At 46.3% G+C, this 20,599-nt stretch overlaps 1 protein-coding gene across 1 annotated transcript in view; it reads right to left on the bottom strand.

Moving 5' to 3' along the window:
- Positions 1–20,599, bottom strand: part of GNPTAB (N-acetylglucosamine-1-phosphate transferase subunits alpha and beta) — a 542,239-nt gene that overhangs the window by 112,576 nt on the left and 409,064 nt on the right. The window contains exon 17 of the mRNA XM_078675067.1: positions 19,887–19,972. Within this exon, the coding sequence (XP_078531193.1) occupies positions 19,887–19,972 (86 nt within the window). The remainder of the gene's footprint in view (positions 1–19,886; positions 19,973–20,599) is intronic.

Below are 20,599 nucleotides of genomic sequence, written 5' to 3'. Positions count from 1 at the left end.
TGTGTGTGTGAGGCAGCGCAGTGTGTGTGAGGGAGGGCAGTGTGTGTGAGGTAGCGCAGTTTGTGTGTGAGGTAGCGCAGTGTGTGTGTGAGGTAGCGCAGTGTGTGTGTGAGGCAGTGCAGTGTGTGTGTAATAGCGCAGTGTGTGTGATAGGACAGTGTGAGTGACACACAGCAGTGTGTGACTACGTAGTGTGTGTGTGTGAGGCAGGCAGTGTGTGTGTGTGAGGCAGTGCAGTGTGTGTCTCACAGTGCAGTGTGTGTGTAACAGCACAATGTGTGTGATAGGACAGTGTGAGTGACACACAGCAGTGTGTGACTACGTAGTGTGTGTGAGGCACGCAGTGTGTGTGTGAGAGAGGCAGCGCAGTGTGTGTGTGAGAGGCAGCGCAGGGTGTGTGTGTGTGAGGCAGCGCAGGGTGTGTGTGTGTGAGGCAGCGCAGGGTGTGTGTGTGTGTGTGTGTGAGGCAGCACAGGGTGTGTGTGTGTGTGTGTGAGGCAGCGCAGGGTGTGTGTGTGTGTGTGTGAGGCAGCGCAGGGTGTGTGTGTGTGTGTGAGGCAGCGCAGGGTGTGTGTGTGTGTGAGGCAGCGCTGTGTGTGTGTGTGTGTGAGGCAGCGCAGTGTGTGAGGCAGCGCAGTGTGTGTGTGTGAGGCAGCGCAGTGTGTGTGTGTGAGGCAGCGCAGTGTGTGTGTGAGGCAGCGCAGTGTGTGTGTGAGGCAGCGCAGTGTGTGTGTGAGGCAGTGCAGTGTGTGTGTGAGGCAGCGCAGTGTGTGTGTGAGGCAGCGCAGTGTGTGTGTGAGGCAGCGCAGTGTGTGTGAGGCAGCGCAGTGTGTGTGTGAGTCAGCGCAGTGTGTGTGTGAGTCAGCGCAGTGTGTGTGTGAGTCAGCGCAGTGTGTGTGTGATTCAGAGCAGTGTGTGTGTGAGTCAGCGCAGTGTGTGTGTGAGTCAGCGCAGTGTGTGTGTGAGTCAGCGCAGTGTGTGTGTGAGTCAGCGCAGTGTGTGTGTGAGTCAGCGCAGTGTGTGTGTGAGTCAGCGCAGTGTGTGTGTGAGTCAGCGCAGTGTGTGTGTGATTCAGCGCGGTGTGTGAGGCAGCGGTGTGTGTGAGGCAGAGAAGTGTGTGTGTGAGGCAGCGCAGTGTGTGTGTAAGGCAGCGCAGTGTGTGTGTGAGGCAGCGCAGTGTGTGTGAGGGAGGGCAGTGTGTGAGGGAGGGCAGTGTGTGAGGTAGCGCAGTGTGTGTGTGAGGTAGCGCAGTGTGTGCGTGAGGCAGTGCAGTGTGTGTCTCAGTGCAGTGTGTGTGTAATAGCGCAGTGTGTGTGATAGGACAGTTAGAGTGACACACAGCAGTGTGTGACTACGTAATGTGTGTGTGTGAGGCAGCGCAGTGTGTGTGTGTGAGGCAGCGCAGTGTTTGTGTGTGCGAGGCAAATGCAAAATTGTGTAGTAAACCTCGAATCGCCGCGGAATCAATTCCACTGGCCCTGCCCAATGTTTACACAGTATTTATGAAAGGTAATAGAAAGAAATCTTAATTTCACGCAACGCGTGCCTCTGAATATTTCAAAATTCAATTTTTAAGAGCACGTCACTTTGGAAATGTTTTTCCCATGAGGTAACGGCAGCGGTCCCAAAATAAACAAAAACACAGAGCGGGAACATGCTGCAATCGCCTGTCATTTCCAAACCGGGCGAGCCGGGAGGGGGCCTGTTGGACATAAGGGGAGTTCTAGACACTGCTGTCCCAATCCTTTCATTCTCGCAGCGCCTTAGGCAGACAAAGGAATCCGCCATAGATCACACGAGGCGCTCTCCTTGACCTCAACCTATGACGCGAGGCGCGGCAGCAAGCCTCCTCTGACACAAGATCCCACCTATACCAATAACATCGATTGCTCAAACGCCTAAATACGGGTCAAAATGAAGCGATATATCAATGGCCTTATAAAAACAAGTAGTTGACACGCATATCTCGGCAGCAGATGCATTGCCCACGTATCTGCCTACGCAGCCCAGACTCACCCAGAGGAAGAAGTTGAGGGCCTCCCAGCTGTACAGGTCGCTCCCTAGAGGGAGGATGAGGATGCTGTAGCCTGGCCGCACGGCCATGGGGGCGTCAGGGCGTGCAGCCGCCCCCGGGCTGCTGTCAGCATAGCGCTGGGTGAGTGACTGTGAACGGGAGGGGGGGCGGTACTAGGGAGACGCCTGGTTCTATGCAACCAATCAGCAGGGCCGAGGGTGGGTATGTGGAGGGGAGGGATGCGATGCACGTGCAGACCCTCGGCCAATAGATGCGCATCTCCATTAATAGGCAGGCGGTTTTGGATTATATTTTTATTCTGTTGCCTTAATATAAGCGAACTGGTGATTTTGCCATTGAGAAAAAGCTGTAAAGTGATCACTTCCCACAGGTAATCCCTTTCAACCATACTTCTAACATACTAAACGACTTAAGAGCTGTAGGATATTTGTAATGGTTGATCCAAATGAAAAGCATAAAATGGAGGTCGAAGAAGGTTATTTTAAATGGTGAGCGGGTTGGCAAATCGACCTTGTCATGTCCTGCCAAACCTTGGATGGGGTTGTAATTTGCCCAGAAGTGAAGTGGTAAAAGACTGTTGCATCTATACAGCAAACTTCATCTCCTAGCGGAATTCCTCGTTCAATAAGGCCACGACTCATAATAACCAGCATATGCCTCCTACAGCGTTTCACAGCCTCCCCTGGGGCGGGACTTCCGCCTTCTGCAGGTAGCCCGCGCCCACAAAGTGACTGGACGAGAAGGGCAGAAGGCGGAAGTCCCGCCCCAGGGGAGGCTGTGAAACGCTGTAAGCATATAGGAGGAGCAGAGGCCTCCGATGCAATTGAGGGAAGCCCCGCGTGACGGAGCCGGTAGCCCGGTAAGTGGGGCGGGTGGGGCTTAGTTGTAAGGGCGGGTGTGTGTGTGTGTGTGTGTGTGTGTGTGTGTGTGTGTGCCTGTGTGTGTGTGTCTGCGTGTGTGTGCCTGCGTGTGTGAGCATGAGTGTGTGTGCATGCGTGCGTGTGTGCCTGCGTGTGTGTGCGTGCGTGTGTGCGTGCGTGTGTGTGTGTGCATGCATGAGTGTGGGTGTGCGCGCGCAATTGAGAGAGGCTGACTTGCTGTTCACAGTTTCTGGGAAGTGCGTTCACAGATCAGAATCTGCTCGTGCACCGGTCTGTACCACTTGGAAGGCATCACAACCACAATAGGTCTTGCTGGCGACAGTGCTTCGCGCTGCAACGTCAGGCGAGACCTAAAAAGGGGGGTGACGAAGTCCTTGATGTCTTGAACTTCTTAAACCTCTCTCAAAACTGTACAAAGCAATGTGCATTTTCAATAGGTTTTCAATAGGTTCCAGACTGAATAAAAATAAGTTAAAACAAAGCATTGGGAAACTCATTTATTTCTAGCTTTAACACGCTTATCAGTGCACACAGAGTGTCTCCCTGTATCCTGCCTATGTGTTTCTTTTATGCCAGTGCTCCCTTTTTCAGCCGCGGCAGGTAATATCACTTACCTTGTAAGGCCACCGACTCTCTTCCATCGTCATCTCTGGTCCGGTCCGACCAGAACAGGAAGCACACAGGCTCTCCCAAGCCAATCACAACCCTGCTGTTAACAGCATTGTGACTGGTCTGAGCGCTGTGGTTCGGTGCTCAGACAGGCAGTGGTAGCCTGTGCACGCTCCTCACCAGGCTGTGAATTACAGCCTGGTGGGGAACATGCTAAGTGTGCATGACTGTTTGGCTGGCCCAAGAGGGCTGGCCAAACAGTCATGCGCACTTAAGTGCACATATTTCCTCCTACCCCTGCTGGCTGCAATGACAGCCAAGCCCCGCCCGAAAACCTGCTTCCAGGCATAAAATGATAACAGCATTTTGTTGTTATTTTATTTTTCTTTCTTTGCACTGCCTAAAAGCAATGGGGTGACGTTCGTCCACTATAGCGGAGGAGCAGCCACTGTCCTTTTTTCTTCCTAAGCTTGCAGTGCTGCCTGGCACCCGGACAGCAAGCTCTGGGAATACAAAGTAGGGAACAGACTAAAGAGGCATAGAAAGGCAGATTGCACAGAGACATTGCACATATCGCCTATGCGCATGTGAGCTTGCAGGTGTTTGAATATATTAGCACAATAAAGCCTGACTTATTGGTTTTGCCAATGTAAATTTTCTGTATGTTTGTGGTCCCTTGATTTTACCATTTTCTTCTATCGTTTTGCTTGGGGAGGGTACATTAAAGTCATTATTTTTAGAGAGAAGTAATGGTCTACCCAATCCAAATTTCAGAGAATTAGGGACATGTGGTGGTGTTTCTTCTTTCTTCATTGGCTAGCAGATCTAGAGCGGAGCTCCAATTGTGAATTGTGAAAATGGAAAGTGCAATGTTGTGTTAGTTGGCTGGAAGGATTTGCAGACGGTTGTGCCATCTTTTTAAGAGTGGATGTTCAAGTTTCTGAGGAGAATCTGACGACAAGAGGAGGAGAGTTGGTCAGTGCTATAATCAAGGTATTTATCAATAAAATACCTATGGTGCCAAGCGGGTGATATCCAGCCGTGGATCCTCCAATAGGGCGGAGGAGCGTCGCCCGACTGCGAATAACAAAAAAGGTGCAAAGTTGAAAAATAAAAAGGCAATAAAATAAATATATTATCATTTTTTTTTAACTGCTCCAGAGCCAAGCCTCTAGGTGGGGCGGAGCAACCGTTGCTGCGGATTGGCAGCAGGGGAGGAGTGGTGCACACTTTAGTTTAAAGTGTGCATGTCACTTTGGCCAACTGTCTTGCGATGGCCATTTTGATGTGCCACTTTAAAAATATCCAACCCAAGCTGTCTTGAGTGGAGAGCAAGCACAGGGCCACAGTCTGCTCCAACCAATACCAGCACTTCTCTTGTGGTGCTCAACATTATCAGCAGCATGAGAGAAGCATCTGGAGAGGTTAAGGGTGTTAGCTCTGCAACCACGCGCTCCCCAACTGAAGAACACCGAGGAGGAAAGGAGGTGGCGAGTCAGTGGATAAGTATATATTTTATTTGTAATTTTATGACCCACTGGCAGGCACGTAGAGAAACTTGCTGCCTTCAGCCTCAACCCCAGAGCTCTCACTCGTGGTCTATTATAAACACGGTTTATAACTCGCCATGATTAAGAGCTTTGAAGTGGACCCTAAAGGCATTCTCACATTCCCACAGTGTCTGACAGTGGGTCAAAATGATTTATTGTTTTTCCCCACCACTCATGCATGTCACCAGCTGCCACTGGCGATATTCGAATTTGCAGTCAACACAGTGAGGCATCTGAACAAGGTGGAATTTAGTGAGTTAATCAGATTACAAGTAAGCAACTCCTCGTGGATAAATGCAACTTTCCCACCACTTGTTATGTTTTGTACAAGGGGATGATTTTATAGCCTAATGGAAAGATGGTTTATGGAGGATGAGAAGAACTAGGTTACCGTGGGTCAAGGATAAGGTCTTCGATATCGGCAGATAAGGAAGCTGCATTAGAGACAGCAGAGTACAGGTCAAGATGGCAGCTTTGATAGGATGTGTAGAAGAGGAGTCACTGGGTTGAAGAAAGATGATTCCTGTGCGGTTGCTTGGACAAAATTATCTTTAATCGGGGTTACGTATTTTACTTTTGGAGAGAATGGTAACAGGATGTGTTGTGTGATCTTTGATCACAGAGCATATGGAATGTAGGATGCTACAGAGGTAATGTACATGGGAAAATTCTGCTTCTGGGAGAGAGGTGGAGGTTATGGTTTGTACACTTTATATCGTCAACCATCCTCATTTTCGATTTGATGCAGTTCATTTTGGAAAGTGGATAAAAGAAATTCATGCACTTGTCTGTAGTAAACGGCTGTACATTTCCGAGAAGGCATGGAAGCCGTCGCCAAATGGATGAAAAACAGCTGCCTTCAACTAAACACCAACAAAACGGAAGTACTCATCATGGGCCCACACCCCGATGCCTGGAACGAGACCTGGTGGCCCCCCGCCCTCGGAAGTCCGCCCACCCCCAAGGACCACGCAAGCAACCTGGAAATCGTCCTAGACTCCAAAGTCAAAATGGACCGCCAGATAAACGCGGTCTCGTCCTCCTGCTTCCATACCCTCCACCTCCTTGGCAAGACCATCAAATGGATCCCCCTCAAATACAGAAAGACCGTCACTCACGCCCAGGTCACCAGCAGACTCGACTACGGCAACGCACTCCACGCCGGAATAAACAAAAACCTCACATGCAAGCTACAGAACATCCAAGATGCCGCGTCAAGACTGGTCTTCAACCTGCCTAGACATTGCCACATCTCCCAGCACCTGCGCACACTCCACTGGTTCCCCATCGAAGCTAGAGTCACATTCAAGATGCTCACCGACGCTCACAAGGCCTTCTACGACACAGGACCAGCATACCTGAACAGCTGACTCAAATTCCACGCACCCCAAAGGACCCTACGACCAGCCCAGATCTCCGACACCGTAGTCCCCCGCACCAGAAAGACCAGATCAGGCGGCCGCTCCTTCTCCGTCCTCGCAGCCAGAGCCAGGAACGCCCTCTCTCTCCACCTCAGACAGACAACATTTCTCCCCATCTTCACAAGAAACCCTAAAAACCTGGCTCTTTGACAGACCCTCCTCCTTGATGGAATGGACCCTGCGAACCCCCGCCCCCCCCAGCGCCTTTAGACCCTCACGGGTGAGTAGTAGCGCTTAACGTGATTGATTGATCGAGTTAAAGAAGTCAGTGTGTAGTGTAGTTCCTATATTCCCAATAGGCTCTGCGCATTGGAATAATATATCCTATAGATTTGACGTAGGACTTAGGTCTACTAGGTCTCTACCGAATATATTAGACTTAATTGTGAGTGCCAGCTAGCTCAGAGGTTACTAGAAACTTTCTCGAATAAACAAGAAGGGATTCGTTTCTGACAACCGCATAAACATGACAACTTTGTTTCCCCAAGAATAAAACTGATCTCCAGAGTTGTGGAAACAATAGATAGATATTTTACTCAGTCAATCGTGCATGCTTCGTTTCATCAGAGGTGCAAAGAAATAGAGAGACGGGCGTTTTCAATGAAAGGTTTTATTGAACAGTCTTCTTTCTCATGCAAGTATAGTGAACTGCTGCAATCATAATACTGGTTGCAAAGTATAATGCGGACAGTAAGAAGAGTATTATAAAATAATACTGTAAAAGCATTGTATGGTTCTATTAGAAATGGGATCCCTGGCTGGCCAGGGCTTGCGCCAAAGTCAGTCAGAGACCACCACTTCCACGTCAGGGCAAGGGAGTTACACGCCAAGATAACCCCTGCTCACCCCCTTGGTAACGTAGCACGAGCAGTAAGGCTAAACTCGGAGGCAATGTGAGTTAAGTGTTTGCGCATGCACCCCCAGCAACAACACCCAAGGCCCACCACAAAGGAAACTCCACACAAGGTTATGTGTAAAATAGCCTTTGTATTACACCAAAACACATTAGATAAAAACACACACTTTACAATGTGCCAACAGGCACGGGCAGAATTTACAGGGGATATGTACAAGACCGGGCCACCTGGACCACTGTCAGGAATCAGAACTTTTAGATCTAGAAATACTGTTAGAAATAGCACGTTGTAGATCATAGAATAATAATCACTTTAGCACACCACCAGTAACTACTGGTACCAGGTAAGTACCACCTACGCAACCCTAACCACCTTAGGAAAATATTGCGCAGGGAACCAGGACCTCCCTAGCAACACCTGTACTAGGAGAAAACAACCACCTAAGTATCACCATACATTTAGGGGTATAAGCATAGGAACATTACACATGATGCATAAACATTCAGAGGTGTAGGGAAGGAAAACACTTGATGCATAAACTTGCATTCAGCGGTGTAAGAACAAGGCACATGACGCATCAAAACACATTCAGAGGTGCAGCACAGGAGAACACATGATGTATAACCAACACATTCAGAGGTGTAAGAACAAGGCACATGACGCATAAAAACACATTCAGAGGTGCAGGAAAACACAATTGCGCAAAACTGACAATAGTCACTACCTGTGACTGTCCCTAGGCCCTCTGGCCTTGTTGGGGCTAGGACGCCCTGTGTCCCAAAGTCAGGGGCAGGCTGTAGGCAGCCAAGAAGAAATGCGCCAACACGTGGCAACTGCCCACTAAGTGCTGGGCAGCTGAAAACACTGATGGGGCCAACGTTGGAGCCTCGTGGGCTCAAGAACAACAATGGGGCCAGAACACTCGTGTCCCCAAGAGCCTCGTGGCTCTAAACAACAGAATGGCACCCTGGAGCCTCTCGGGGCTCGAAGAACAAATGGCGCTGTGAGCCTCTCGTGGGCTCGAAGAACAAATGGCGCTGTGAGCCTCTCGGGGCTCGTAACAATGATGCCGGGTCTGAGCCTCGCAGGCTCTGAAGAACAAATGCCCCCTCGAGCCTCGCAGGCTCGTAAATACGAAGGGCCGCGCTGAGCCTCTTAGGGCTCAACAGACAAATGTGGCGTTTCCCATTGTAGTCCCTCACGGGGGACTCTTACCCAATATGCCCCCTAGTAGTGGGAGTCTCTCATGGACTCACAAGAACCAATGCCCCCGGGAGCCTCGCTGCTCAAAATCACAATGCCCCAGGTCGCCGGAGCGGCCCGCTGTCAACCGGGGCCGCTCTAAATGAAAAGACCCTGTCCCCGCACTCACCAGGACCTCGCTGGTGCTGCGGGGCGGGAACACTGCCGGCTCTTCCCCCAGGCAGCGCGGGGCTCCTCTTGCTGGGGGAGCCTCGTTGACAAACGCTGGCTTCACTCGGGGCTCTCCAGTGATCCAACGCCGCCGGACCCTTCTCGCTCCGCGGCTACGGGACGGGACTTCCGGTTTGGCTCACAATTCTTCCGGGTCGTCGCAGGCAGCGCGGCAGCCCGGAGGGGGGAAACCAGCACGTCACGGCGGGCACCAGGTGCGGGATAATAAACCGGGGTGGGCACCCGGCAGAGCTGCAGACAAATAGAGGGCGAATATGCGGCATGGGCAGCCGTGCCGAAAATCGGCAATTTACAATCGGGTCAAACGCCGGGTGGGCACCGGCCAAAGCAATGGCAGCGCTCCCCAAGCGCTATAGTACAATTAAAGCACTTCCAGGCGCTTTAGGTGACCAGAAAAGCGCTCCCAGGCGCTAGAACAAAACAAAGCGCTCCCAGGCGCTAGGGGCAAGAATGAAGCTCCAGCAAAGTTTTGGAGGCAGGCAGGGTGGCGACGCTGGGCCCAGAGCCAGCTCACTGGGCCTCCAAGGCAGGGAGGCAGTCCAAGTGGCGGTCCTCCTGGCACCCAAAAGCAACAGCCCCCCTCAGCAAAAGGATCCTGGAAGAGAACAACTTGTAAGGGGACACAGCCCCTTTTTATACAGTGAAACCCTTTGTCTTTGTGCAGGGTGGGGGAAGAACCAGTCGCAGCTGGTCTGGAAGCACCCTTGATGTGCTCAGCCCCTCACTCTATTCACTGGCAGGGCTAGGGTCATCAGTGGCACCACAGGGGGCGGAGCCAGCATTGTGTGGGGAAAGCCCAGCCCTATTCAGGACCCAGGTGCACTCCTCCCTCACATCACACATGCTAATCTCAACACTCGCCACCGGGCAGACCCATCATGACTCATGGAACCTGGCACCCCAGCCAGCTCCAGCCAATCACACGCCAGCACCTTTACAGCACACGCACAGCCATGTCTAGAAGTGGCACTTCCCCACTAGACACATCCACGGCGCATGCACCATTGCGCAGCATTCAATCACACGAGTCCGCACATACCAGACTCGAGCCTGCACACCCCACGCATCAGGAACTACCAGGAACACATACATTCCTCATGCATTCCTATGGGAGGGCAGGCCTATCTTACCACATGCACGCACTTTCCACTGGAGCACAGTGAAAGTGCGCAGAAACCAAAAATCACTACTACTAGGTCACCATTAAAAGCAAAAAGTTTAGGGGTGAACTTGCCAGAAGGGCCAAGTCCAACAGGTTCCTAGACCATAGATAAATACATACATAAATAACAAAGGTTAAAAAGTACTCAAATTGTGCTTTCAAATACGCCTACCCCGATGTACCTAACCTAAGTCTAGTACGAGGGAAGAAGTAAGTGAGGTGTAGCATAGGTTTAATTTTTCTTTGCCAAGAATCTAACCAAGATTTCTCTTAGGGTCTACTCAGCTCCGTACCTTGGTTTTAGAATGTCGGAAGTCTGGTATCTCTGTCTCTAGGCTCGATTTCCCAACACCCAGCGAGGGGAGCTTGGAAACACTGGAGCTGGATTCTCAGCGAGAGAAAGGCAGCCTCTGTCAGTGCGTCAGCTGGAGGGTCGGCTTACTTCGGCACTTGCTGTAGCGAGCTGCGTCAGGCAAGTAGATAGTCGAGCTGCTCCAAACCACCGTGTGTTTGCTAGGGCAAGTGTAGGCATATTTATACCTTGAAGGTGCATGGTTTGACGTAAAGTCGGACATAATAACGTCATCAAAGAACCCTAAGAGAATGGTAGTTCTTTGAAAACTTCATGATTTCTAGGACAAATCAATATTCAAGTAACTGACTGCTGAAGCCAAGTTTTCCAAGAAATTGTTGTGGCTTTTTGGAACTAGTGGAAGTAGCCATGCCTGTATTTGGACTGGATGGGTTATGTCTAAATATGGGTATGATTTCTATGTCTATATAAGGGCAATGTGAATTATACCTATATAAGGGCATGAATCGGTAATTTTTGCTCTGATCCTAAATGCCTGATGCCATACAACAAGTGTAGAGTTTGAGCTGTTCGTTACTTAATTAGAGCTGCTTCATACCAACTGACGTAGATGATTACCTATTGTTTGAATGCATGCAACACCAAAGAAACCGCTCTGTCTTAATAATTTCAACCCCATTCCTAGAGATAAGTGGCTAGCCCGCCTTTCTTCGTTGTGTCAGGCAGACCAGGGGCTTACTCAGGGAGGCGGTGTTCTGTAGAAACCCAAACTCAGCTAAGCATATAATAATCAATAAATCATTATTTAGCCACTGCTGTACTTAAAATGAAAAGTACTCTATTTTCAACTCTACGCAACGGTACAAAAAGTCAGAAGCCCACAATACTGTGAACAGTTATCAACAGAGCAATCACTTTGTGGAGGAACCAGTCTGTATCGGCTCAGACCGATCCCCTATGCAAGTTATCATAAACTTTTAATATTAATATAAATATTTTTGAGAACTATTTGGTTGCCATGGATGGAGTTGATTTTTCTACTCAAAGGAAAAATGCTCTACTTTACAATCATTTGGGAGTTGCAGCGCAGAAATTTTTTAACAATTTACCACCTTTCCCAAGACCTTCTGGCGACATCACATGGAACACATACATTGAATCTATTGCTAAACTTAAGAAACAATTTTCGGATGAACCAAATGTCATGCTGGAAAGACACAGCTTCTTCAAGAGGAAACAAGGAAGTGATGAATCTGTCGAAGAATATGTTGCCGCTCTTCGAGTTCCTGCTTCAACTTGCGAATTCGACAATTATGCAGACACTGCTATTAGAGATCAATTCGTCTTTAATTGCTTTTCAAAAAAGATGCAAGAACGGTTATTGACTTGTCGTAATCCATCTCTTTCAGAGGTTATTGATATTGGTAAAAGTATCGAGCGCTCAATAAAGCTTTAGCTGGACATGAAGGTCATTCGCCTATTTCACATATTTCTGAAAATGCTGAGTTTTCTATCTCTGCTATTAAGGTTAATAAGGATAAAGATGTTAAACGTACCTTTTGTTTTAGGTGTGGTTCAAAAAATCACATTGCCAATTTTCCTTCATGTCCTGCCTTAGGTAAAAGATGTGGGAAGTGCAAAAGGTCAGGTCATTTTCAGGAATTTTGCAAATCCCGTCGTTTTTTTCAATATCCGAATCAAAATGTTAGAGTACATAATGTTGAATTGGAGTCTCCTTCGCAATCTTCTATCAACTCAATTTCTGCTTCTGTTCTTGAGTGCTCCAACATGTTTTCAAATATGCTTTTAACTATTGATGAACCTTCTGAGTGTGAAAAACCTGTATGTCAAGCCCTTATCAATGACAAACCTTTACAGGTTTTAGCTGATTCGGGTGCTCCCATTACAGTATTAGCTGACACCACCTTTTTCAATGTTTGGGGTCACTCTATATCTTTGCCAGCTCCTGATATTTCGCCTTAAGCATTTGGAGACAAAGATATTCACCTTCTTGGTTTCTTCATTGGTTCGCTTAAAATCCTTGGAAGATCTATTGAAACCAAGATATACATTGCACTCAAAGGCAGAGATTTGGTTGGTTGGAGAGACTGGGCCAAATTAGGGATTTATTTAAAACCTGGTCAAAAGAACCCGATTGTTCTAGGAGATCTCCCTATTTTGTCTATTGATAGTGATCCTTCTCCTATTGATTTATTAAAAAAAAGAGTTTTCTTCTGTTTTTAATGACAAAATTGGTACTATAAAAGGTTTTGAACATGTTATTAAGCTTATACCTAATGCTACACCAGTCACTCACAAAGTCAGACCTGTTCCGATTAGCGTCAGAAGTGATTTAAAAAAACAATTGGAGAGACTCACTGTAGATGAAGTCATCACTCCAACTGATTCCTCTCAGTGGGTATCTCCCATTGTTCTTGCTAAAAAAAGAATGGAGATCTTCGTCTTTGTGTGGACCTCAGGTCTCTCAATCGCAATATCGTTGTGGATTGTCATCCTCTCCCGCATATTCAACAAATGCTTGCCAACATTGGTCATGCTAAATATTTTTCTAGTATTGATCTCCGTTCGGCATATCACCAGATATTACTTACTAACGAGTCTCAAGAACTTACAACGTTTGTTACTCCTTTCGGAGCTTACAAATTTTTGAGGCTGCCGTTTGGTTTGGCCTCGGCAGCCTCTGTTTTTCAAAAGGTCATGGACGTCCTTTTTAAAGACATGAAAAATGTCCAGGTATATCAAGATGATATTCTTGTGTTCACAGAGACAAAGGAGGAACATTTGTGCATTTTGCATTAACTTTTTTCCATTCTGAAATTAAGAGGGGTTACAGTGCAACCAGACAAATGTAAATTTTTGGTACAACAAATTGATTATCTAGGTCATACTATTACCGCTGAAGGTATTAAACCCAAATGTTGCAATGTTGAGGCCATTCTTAAAGCTCCTCCTCCTTCTGATAAAGATAATCTTAGATCTTTTTTGGGTCTTTGCGAGTACTATGCTCGTTTTGTAAATGAGTATTCCATATATGTTCAACCTTTAAGAAATTTGCTCAAGAAGGGTACTAGTTTTATTTCGACAGATGATGCTAATACTGCCTTCCAAAATATCAAACAATTGGTGGTCAATGCTCCTGCGCTCAGCCCGTTTGTTCATGGTCATCATTGCACAGTTACTGTTGATGCCAGTTTGAATGGACTTGGTGCAGTTTTTGGACAACATAATTTGGGTAAGGATCGCACTATTTCTTTTGCATCGAGATCTTTGACTCATGCAGAATCAAAATACTCGACAATTGAAAGAGAGGCCTTAGCCTGTGTTTGGGCTGTCTCCAAATTTAAAACTTATCTTTGGGGTAATTCGTTTACTTTGTACACTGACCATAAACCTCTGGTTTATCTTTTGCAAGGAGATGGTCTAGGTAAAGCTTTAGCTCGTCTTGTACGTATTCTATCCAAGTTGCAAGAATACAACTTTACCATTAAATATATCCAAGGTGGGAAAAATTTCAGGGCAGATTGCCTCTCTCGGCTTCCTTTACCTTCTACAACTGATGATGTCATTGATGAATTTGATTGTGTAGTGGCTTCCATTGATATTTCTTCCTCATCTAATGGTGCCATTTCTGACACAGATTGGCTTGAAGCTGCTTCCACTGATCATGATTTGAATAGAATTTCACATTTTATTGTTATAGGTTGGCCTCCCATTCGTAATATTCCACATAATCTTAGACCATTTGCTCAAGTCTCCTCAGAGTTGTCTTTGGAGAATGGCATCTGTACGAGGAATGGTTGCATTATTCCTCCTGTTTCTCTTAGGAGCAAACTTATTTCAATTGCACATTCAGGACATTTAAGAGTCACTGCTACCTGTAAGAAACTCAGAGACAATTATTGGTGGCCTTCTTTAAATTCTCAAGTTTCGAGTTTTATTGATGTATTTAAAAAATGTGTTGTATCGGACAAACACTGGAGGACAACACAAAACCCATTACGTCCAGTTTTATTACCTGAAGGTCCAGGACCTTTTAATTTATTACCTACCTCGTCAAGATTTATGTTAGTTTTGATTGACTATTTCTATAAATGGATTTATTTTTCTTTTGTTGAATCTGCCTCAAACAATTTTGTTTTACAATTCCTTAAAAATGTTTTTTCTGCTGAAGGTCCTCCAAGAGAGCTTGTTACGGACAAAGGTACTCATTTTGTTTCTAATGCAATGCAAGATTTCTTGAAATCTATGGACATTAAACACATTCAGGTTGCTTTGTACAGTCCTGCTGCTACTGGACTTGTTGAGAGAGCGAACCGTTTTCTCAAAGAAGGGATTCAGACTGCTTTATTCTCTGGATTAGATGTAAATCTGTTTCTTAGAAATAAGGTCAATGCATATCACAATTCTCCGCATTCAACAACTAATTTCACCCCTTTTGAGTTGTTAAGAGGTAGAAAATGTCGCACTCTGCTTCTTCCATCTTGGTTGGAGCGACATTCTTCTAACTCAGGGGTCTTCAAACTGTGGGGCGCGACCCCCAGGGGGGTCGTGTAGTGATGTGAAGGGGGTTGTGCATTCACAGTCACACTCTGCCCTGGCCTCCAGGGCTTCAGCTTCCCTCCTCCCCCGTCCTGTGTCTCAGCCCGGGCTGTGCTGCTGGGGCCCAGCAGGGCAGTGTCTGGAGTCTTATCTCCAGCACCCGAGTTTTTCACAGGTCTTTAAAGACCATTAGCATATTTACATGCCTTTGTTAACTGGTTACCAAGGCTTTGTTTTTTTATGGTTCCAGTACCCCCTGGGCCCCCACTCTGCCTATTCCTTACATTTGTATTTTTACACTTACTGCTGTAGTGTGAGAATGCATTTAATGAAAAGGAATATAAAGTTGGGTTGCCAAAAGAAACATGCCTGTTGTTTGTTGTTTAAAGAGCCTGCAGAGACCTGCTCTTGACACTAAATAGAGTTATAAATAAAAAAATATGTATTAATAGTTATGTGACTTTTCTGTCTGCGTTCTCTTCAATTATCAGTCATGGATCATTGAGGCATCCCTAGAACACAATTAAAAGTGCTTTCTATTTATATTTGCTGTTCTAAGTATTCGCAGATAAGTGCCAAAAATACAGCTTTAGGCGACTGCTTATTTCTGGGCCATCAAAATAATGAGCTGGTAATCCTAATCATAAGACTGGAAGTTTGTTGCAGGATCAGCACATTATTTATTTCTTCCACCCTCGATCCCTGGTTAATGCCATTATAGCAATAGCTTAACTTATATCTGAAACCCTACGCTTCAAATATCTGGGAATGCACCCTGCTTTCAGACAACTCGCTTCTCATTCTCGCCTTCACTTTCACGCTCACCCTGCACTCCCAGCAATCACCATGCACTCACATTGATCACTGTGCACTCATAGCGATCACAATGCACTCACACTGATCACAATGCACTCACACTGATCACCATGCACTCACACTGATCACCATGCACTCACACTGATCACCATGCACTCACACTGATCACCATGCACTCACACTGATCACCATGCACTCACACTGATCACAATGCACTCACAGCGATCGTCATGCACTCACAGTGATCACAATGCACTCACACTGATTCCCATGCACTCACAACATTGCCGCAACAGACGACATCCGCACCTTACTGGACAAAGGAGAAACAGTAGCCCTCATCCTCCTCGACCTATCAGCGGCGTTCGACACAGTCTCCCACCGCACCCTAATACGCAGACTCTACGATGCAGGAATCCAGGACAAGGCCCTCGACTGGATCTGCTCCTTCCTCTCCAGCAGGACGCAGCGGGTCAGACTCCCCCCTTTCCTCTCGGACCCCACACCTATCACCTGCGGAGTCCCCCAGGGCTCCTCCCTCAGCCCGACGCTCTTCAACGTCTACATGGCTCCACTTGCCCCCATCGTCAGAACCTACGGACTCAACATCGTGTCATATGCAGACGACACCCAGCTCATCCTCTCCCTATCCAACGAGCCCAACACCGCCAGACGCAACTTTCGAGAAGGCATGGAAGCCGTCGCCAAATGGATGAAAAACAGCTGCCTACAACTAAACACCAACAAAACAGAAGTACTCATCATGGGCCCAAACCCCGACGCCTGGAGTGACACCTGGTGGCCCACCGCCCTCGGAAACCCGCCAACCCCCACAGACCACGCACGCAACCTGGGAATCATCCTGGACTCCGAGCTCAAAATGGACCGCCAGATCAACTCTGTCTCATCTTCCTGCTTCCACACCCTCCGCCTCCTTCGTAAGACCTTCAAATGGATCCCCCTCGAACACCGAAAGACAGTCACTCACGCCCTGGTCACCAGCAGACTCGACTACGGCAACGCACTCTACGCCGGAATAAACAAAAACCTCATCCGCAAGCTACAGAACATCCAGAACGCCGCCGCAAGACTGGTCCTCAACCTGCCAAAACACTGCCACATCTCCCAGCACCTGCGCACACTCCACTGGCTCCCCGTCGAGGTGAGAATCACCTTTAAGATGCTCACCCACGCACACAAGGCCCTCCACGGCACCGGACCAGCATACCTGAACAGCCGACTCAAATTCCACGCACCCCAAAGGACCCTACGATCAGCCCAGCTTTCCTACGCTGTGGTCCCCCGCACCAGAAAGACCAGATCGGGAGGCCGCTCCTTCTCCTTCCTCGCGACCAAAGCATGGAACGCCCTTCCGCTCCACCTCAGACAGACAACATCGCTCCCCATCTTCGCAAGAAACCTCAAAACCTGGCTCTTCGACAGACCCCCTCCTTGATGGAATGGAACCTGCACCCCCCAACTCCCCCCACCCCTAGCGCCTTGAGACCCTTATGGGTGAGTAGTCGCGCTTTAACAAACTCCTGATTGATTGATTGACAACATTCAGCCGCTCACACTGCTCTCACAGTGATCACTCTGCACTAAAAATGCACTTGCATTGTTCACTCTGTACCTCACCCTGCAGCCAGATGATCACACTTCTCACCCTGCACTCATGTGACACTTCACTCACCTGTCCCCACCTTGACTGCTCCATCTGTAGCTCACTCAAACAAGGCCATCACTAACTATGCACTAATGCGTCCCACTCTGCACTTACAGCCGAACCCAAATTCATATGGTCACCTCACTCACCCTGTAGTCACTTCTTTTACCCTACTCTCACACTGTTGCATTGCTCACCGTGCAGTCACATGGGCACTCTTGTCACACACACACAGTACAGAAGGTTAAAGTGCCGGGTACAAAGAAGATGTACCATGCACATCACAGAACTGAGTGTGAGTAAACTATGAGTAGCGCTATAAAAAAATGAAATATTTGTCAGACAGGTGCTATAGAGAGATGAGGTGTATTGTTGGTGAGTGGTAGTGAGGGAATTCATGGAGAAGGTGGAAAGACTGTGCAACCAGTGCTAGGGCCAGCCCTGGCTGGGAGTGTTAACCTCCCCCCCCCCCGACCTTCGGGCCTAGTGGATCCCCTGCTTCTGCCTATTATTATTTACATTTGTAGTGCGCTACTGTTACCTAAAGGTGTCCTGGGGCTAATAACTATTTGCCTGCAATGCAATAGGGGGACCCGGGGTTGGGAGAGGAGAGAAGAGAGGGATGGAATGAAGGGAGTGAGAGGAAAGGGCCATGGGTAAACTGCTTAACTCTGCACAAGACCGCCAGGGTTTGAAGGGACCCTTGCTGCTCCCGGCCATGGCCAGGTGAGCTTCTAATGTGGCAGCGCATATTCCTGCGGAGTGGGAGGCCCTTCACAAAGGTTGACTAGATATCTTTCTGATTTTAATTGCTGTATTTTGGTTATAAACTGGTACTGATGGGGTGAAATCTTTCCTCGGTGTCACTGTGTTTAAAACATTTCGAAATAATAAAGCAATGCTATCCCAAAATACGCAGCATCACAGAACATTATTTACATTTTCTACTCAAGCAATTTAGTCAAGCCTGTCGCATAATTTGGTCCTCACCTGCCTCATAATTCCAGTAGCCCTGCCTAGAGGTTTAGACATTTTTGTCAGGAGGGGGTCCTTACGCCTGAAAATGTTGACAGGGGGGTCTCAGCATCCAAAAGTTTGAAGACCTCTGTTCTAACTCTTCCTCAAGTGGTGTAACCAGTAGTAACAAGTCTGTTTTACAAGAGTCTGTTGCTTTAGCACAAAGCAAGCAAAAATATCATTTTGATATTCGCAAACATGCTAAATCAACGGATTTTATTGCTGGCTCGTATGTCCTCATCAAGAAAACTTTTCTTGTTTTTCTTGTCAAGAAGGGAGAATCTTCTTTTTCCTTTCCTTATAAAATTTCAAAAGTTGGTCCCAGTTCTTGTTTACTTCATGATGGGAGATGGTGGAGCAAGAATAGACTTGTTCCTATTTCTGATGAGCAAGCTGCGATTTATAAAAAAAACTGCTATTAATCATGATTTGGATGATTATATTTTGTTTGAAGGTTCTACTTCTTCCTCAAATGTAACATCATCCAATTTGCATAGTAATGTTGTTGCTTCCACATCTTCTACTTCAAGAGGAAATGTGGTCTCTATTCCAACTACTGAAAATATTGTTGATGCTTCGGATATGATTTCTGTTTCTACTTCCTCTTTACCTTCAAAAAGGAATTGTAAATTACCTGTTCGATTTAAAGATTTTGTCTTATTTTAATATTTTATTTCTTTAAATGTTGCATTCTTGTACATTATTTATTTGATGTTTCATGTAATGTATCATTTATTATTTCTCCGAAAAGGGGAAGATGTGTAACATTCTCTTCTTTCTTCTATTTGTATTCTACTCTTTCAATTCTTCTATTCTAGAACTCTGTATTCATTCTTCTCTGGGCTCCTACTGAGACGTGCTGTTCTGCCGTGGGTCCGTTATTTGACATGCTTTCAAGACTTGAATAAAAGTCTTAACTTAAATTGAAGACATCCTGCCTCCTGCCTATCATTCCTCGGTACACACAGGCACTCTTGCTGATTGCTTAAAAAACAAAAATAGTAGTCCCTCAAAAAGCAGTGCAAGAACACCGTAATGAGTCCGTGCTCCAGGAGTGGGATAAACACATGAAGAGGAAGAAAAACCCACATACATTAAAAAGTAAGAAACAAGCAAATAAGAGTGTCAATGAAGCCAACCAATGCTAAACAATGGGCAGACTTTGAACTCACTGTCAGCTAACATGTCTCAACAAAATAGACCATGCCCCATTTAATAGGAATGAGCTAAAAATGCAGAAGCAACAACATGTTGCATTGATATAACTAACCCAATAGCAGTGTGTAATAACACCAAATGCTTCTTAACCACAGTCTCCGTCTAAACTCTAATGGACTTGGTACGCACGGGTGGTGTTAAAACAACAATTAGAATTGGTTGAGCAGCATTGCATCCCTTGACTGGGTGCAATTGTTCCGAAATCTAAAGATCACCCTTCGAAAGTATGTTTGAGAACAGATTAAAAGTTTTTGAAAATCATTTTTATATAAAACATACTCTATAGGTAACAAGTAATCCATATTTACGTAGAAACATCAACGTTATTACAAAAAAATGGAGCATACCTGTATTTGTGTTTATCTTTGTAAGCTTTCCGGATTCGATCAGTTACAGGTTTACAATTGATTACTAGCTGCTTACTTACTGGAGGCTGAAACACAATGACAGTATTGGAACTATATTTACTTTTTATTTTATGTAAATATAAATATTACAACAATAAACACATTTGCAAAGAACAATTTCGGTCACATCTATTCATGAATTATAAGAAATAAATACATTCAGAAAGTTTAGTACAGATCCCCCAAAAATATCTATAAAACCAAAGTCCGACAAAGGCTAGAAATTAAAAATTCCAACAGAAAGGCAAAATGGGCATATAGGATGGGTTAGGTATTTAGATAAAGTCAATTATACAGATATATAATGAGAAGCTTCATAATACATGCTACAAGTATCAATGCTAAATTGCTACTGTAAATGCTACATCTACACAAGAAGGTGCAAAATAGCGTTGAGAAGTCAATTTTTTGTGAACGCCCAGCAACGAAGTATGCATCACCATTTCTATAATACTGTAAATGTCATCTCCCCAAAAATGCGCAACCAAACTATAACAAACCTACCAGCATAATACCAAATTAACAACTCTATGATATACTACATTAACACTCATAAAAGTACATTAGGAAAATGTGCATCTTTTCGTTATTTCTTATTGTTTAACCATTGTAACAAGTTTTAACAGCACATATTTTGAGAGGAGTTCATGCCT

The sequence above is a fragment of the Lissotriton helveticus genome, chromosome 1_1 (genome assembly GCF_964261635.1).
Source record: "Lissotriton helveticus chromosome 1_1, aLisHel1.1, whole genome shotgun sequence".
NCBI classification, from domain to species: Eukaryota; Metazoa; Chordata; class Amphibia; order Caudata; family Salamandridae; genus Lissotriton; species Lissotriton helveticus.
The sequence above is the reverse complement of the archived record's forward strand: the minus strand, read 5'-3'. Positions and strand labels throughout refer to the sequence as shown.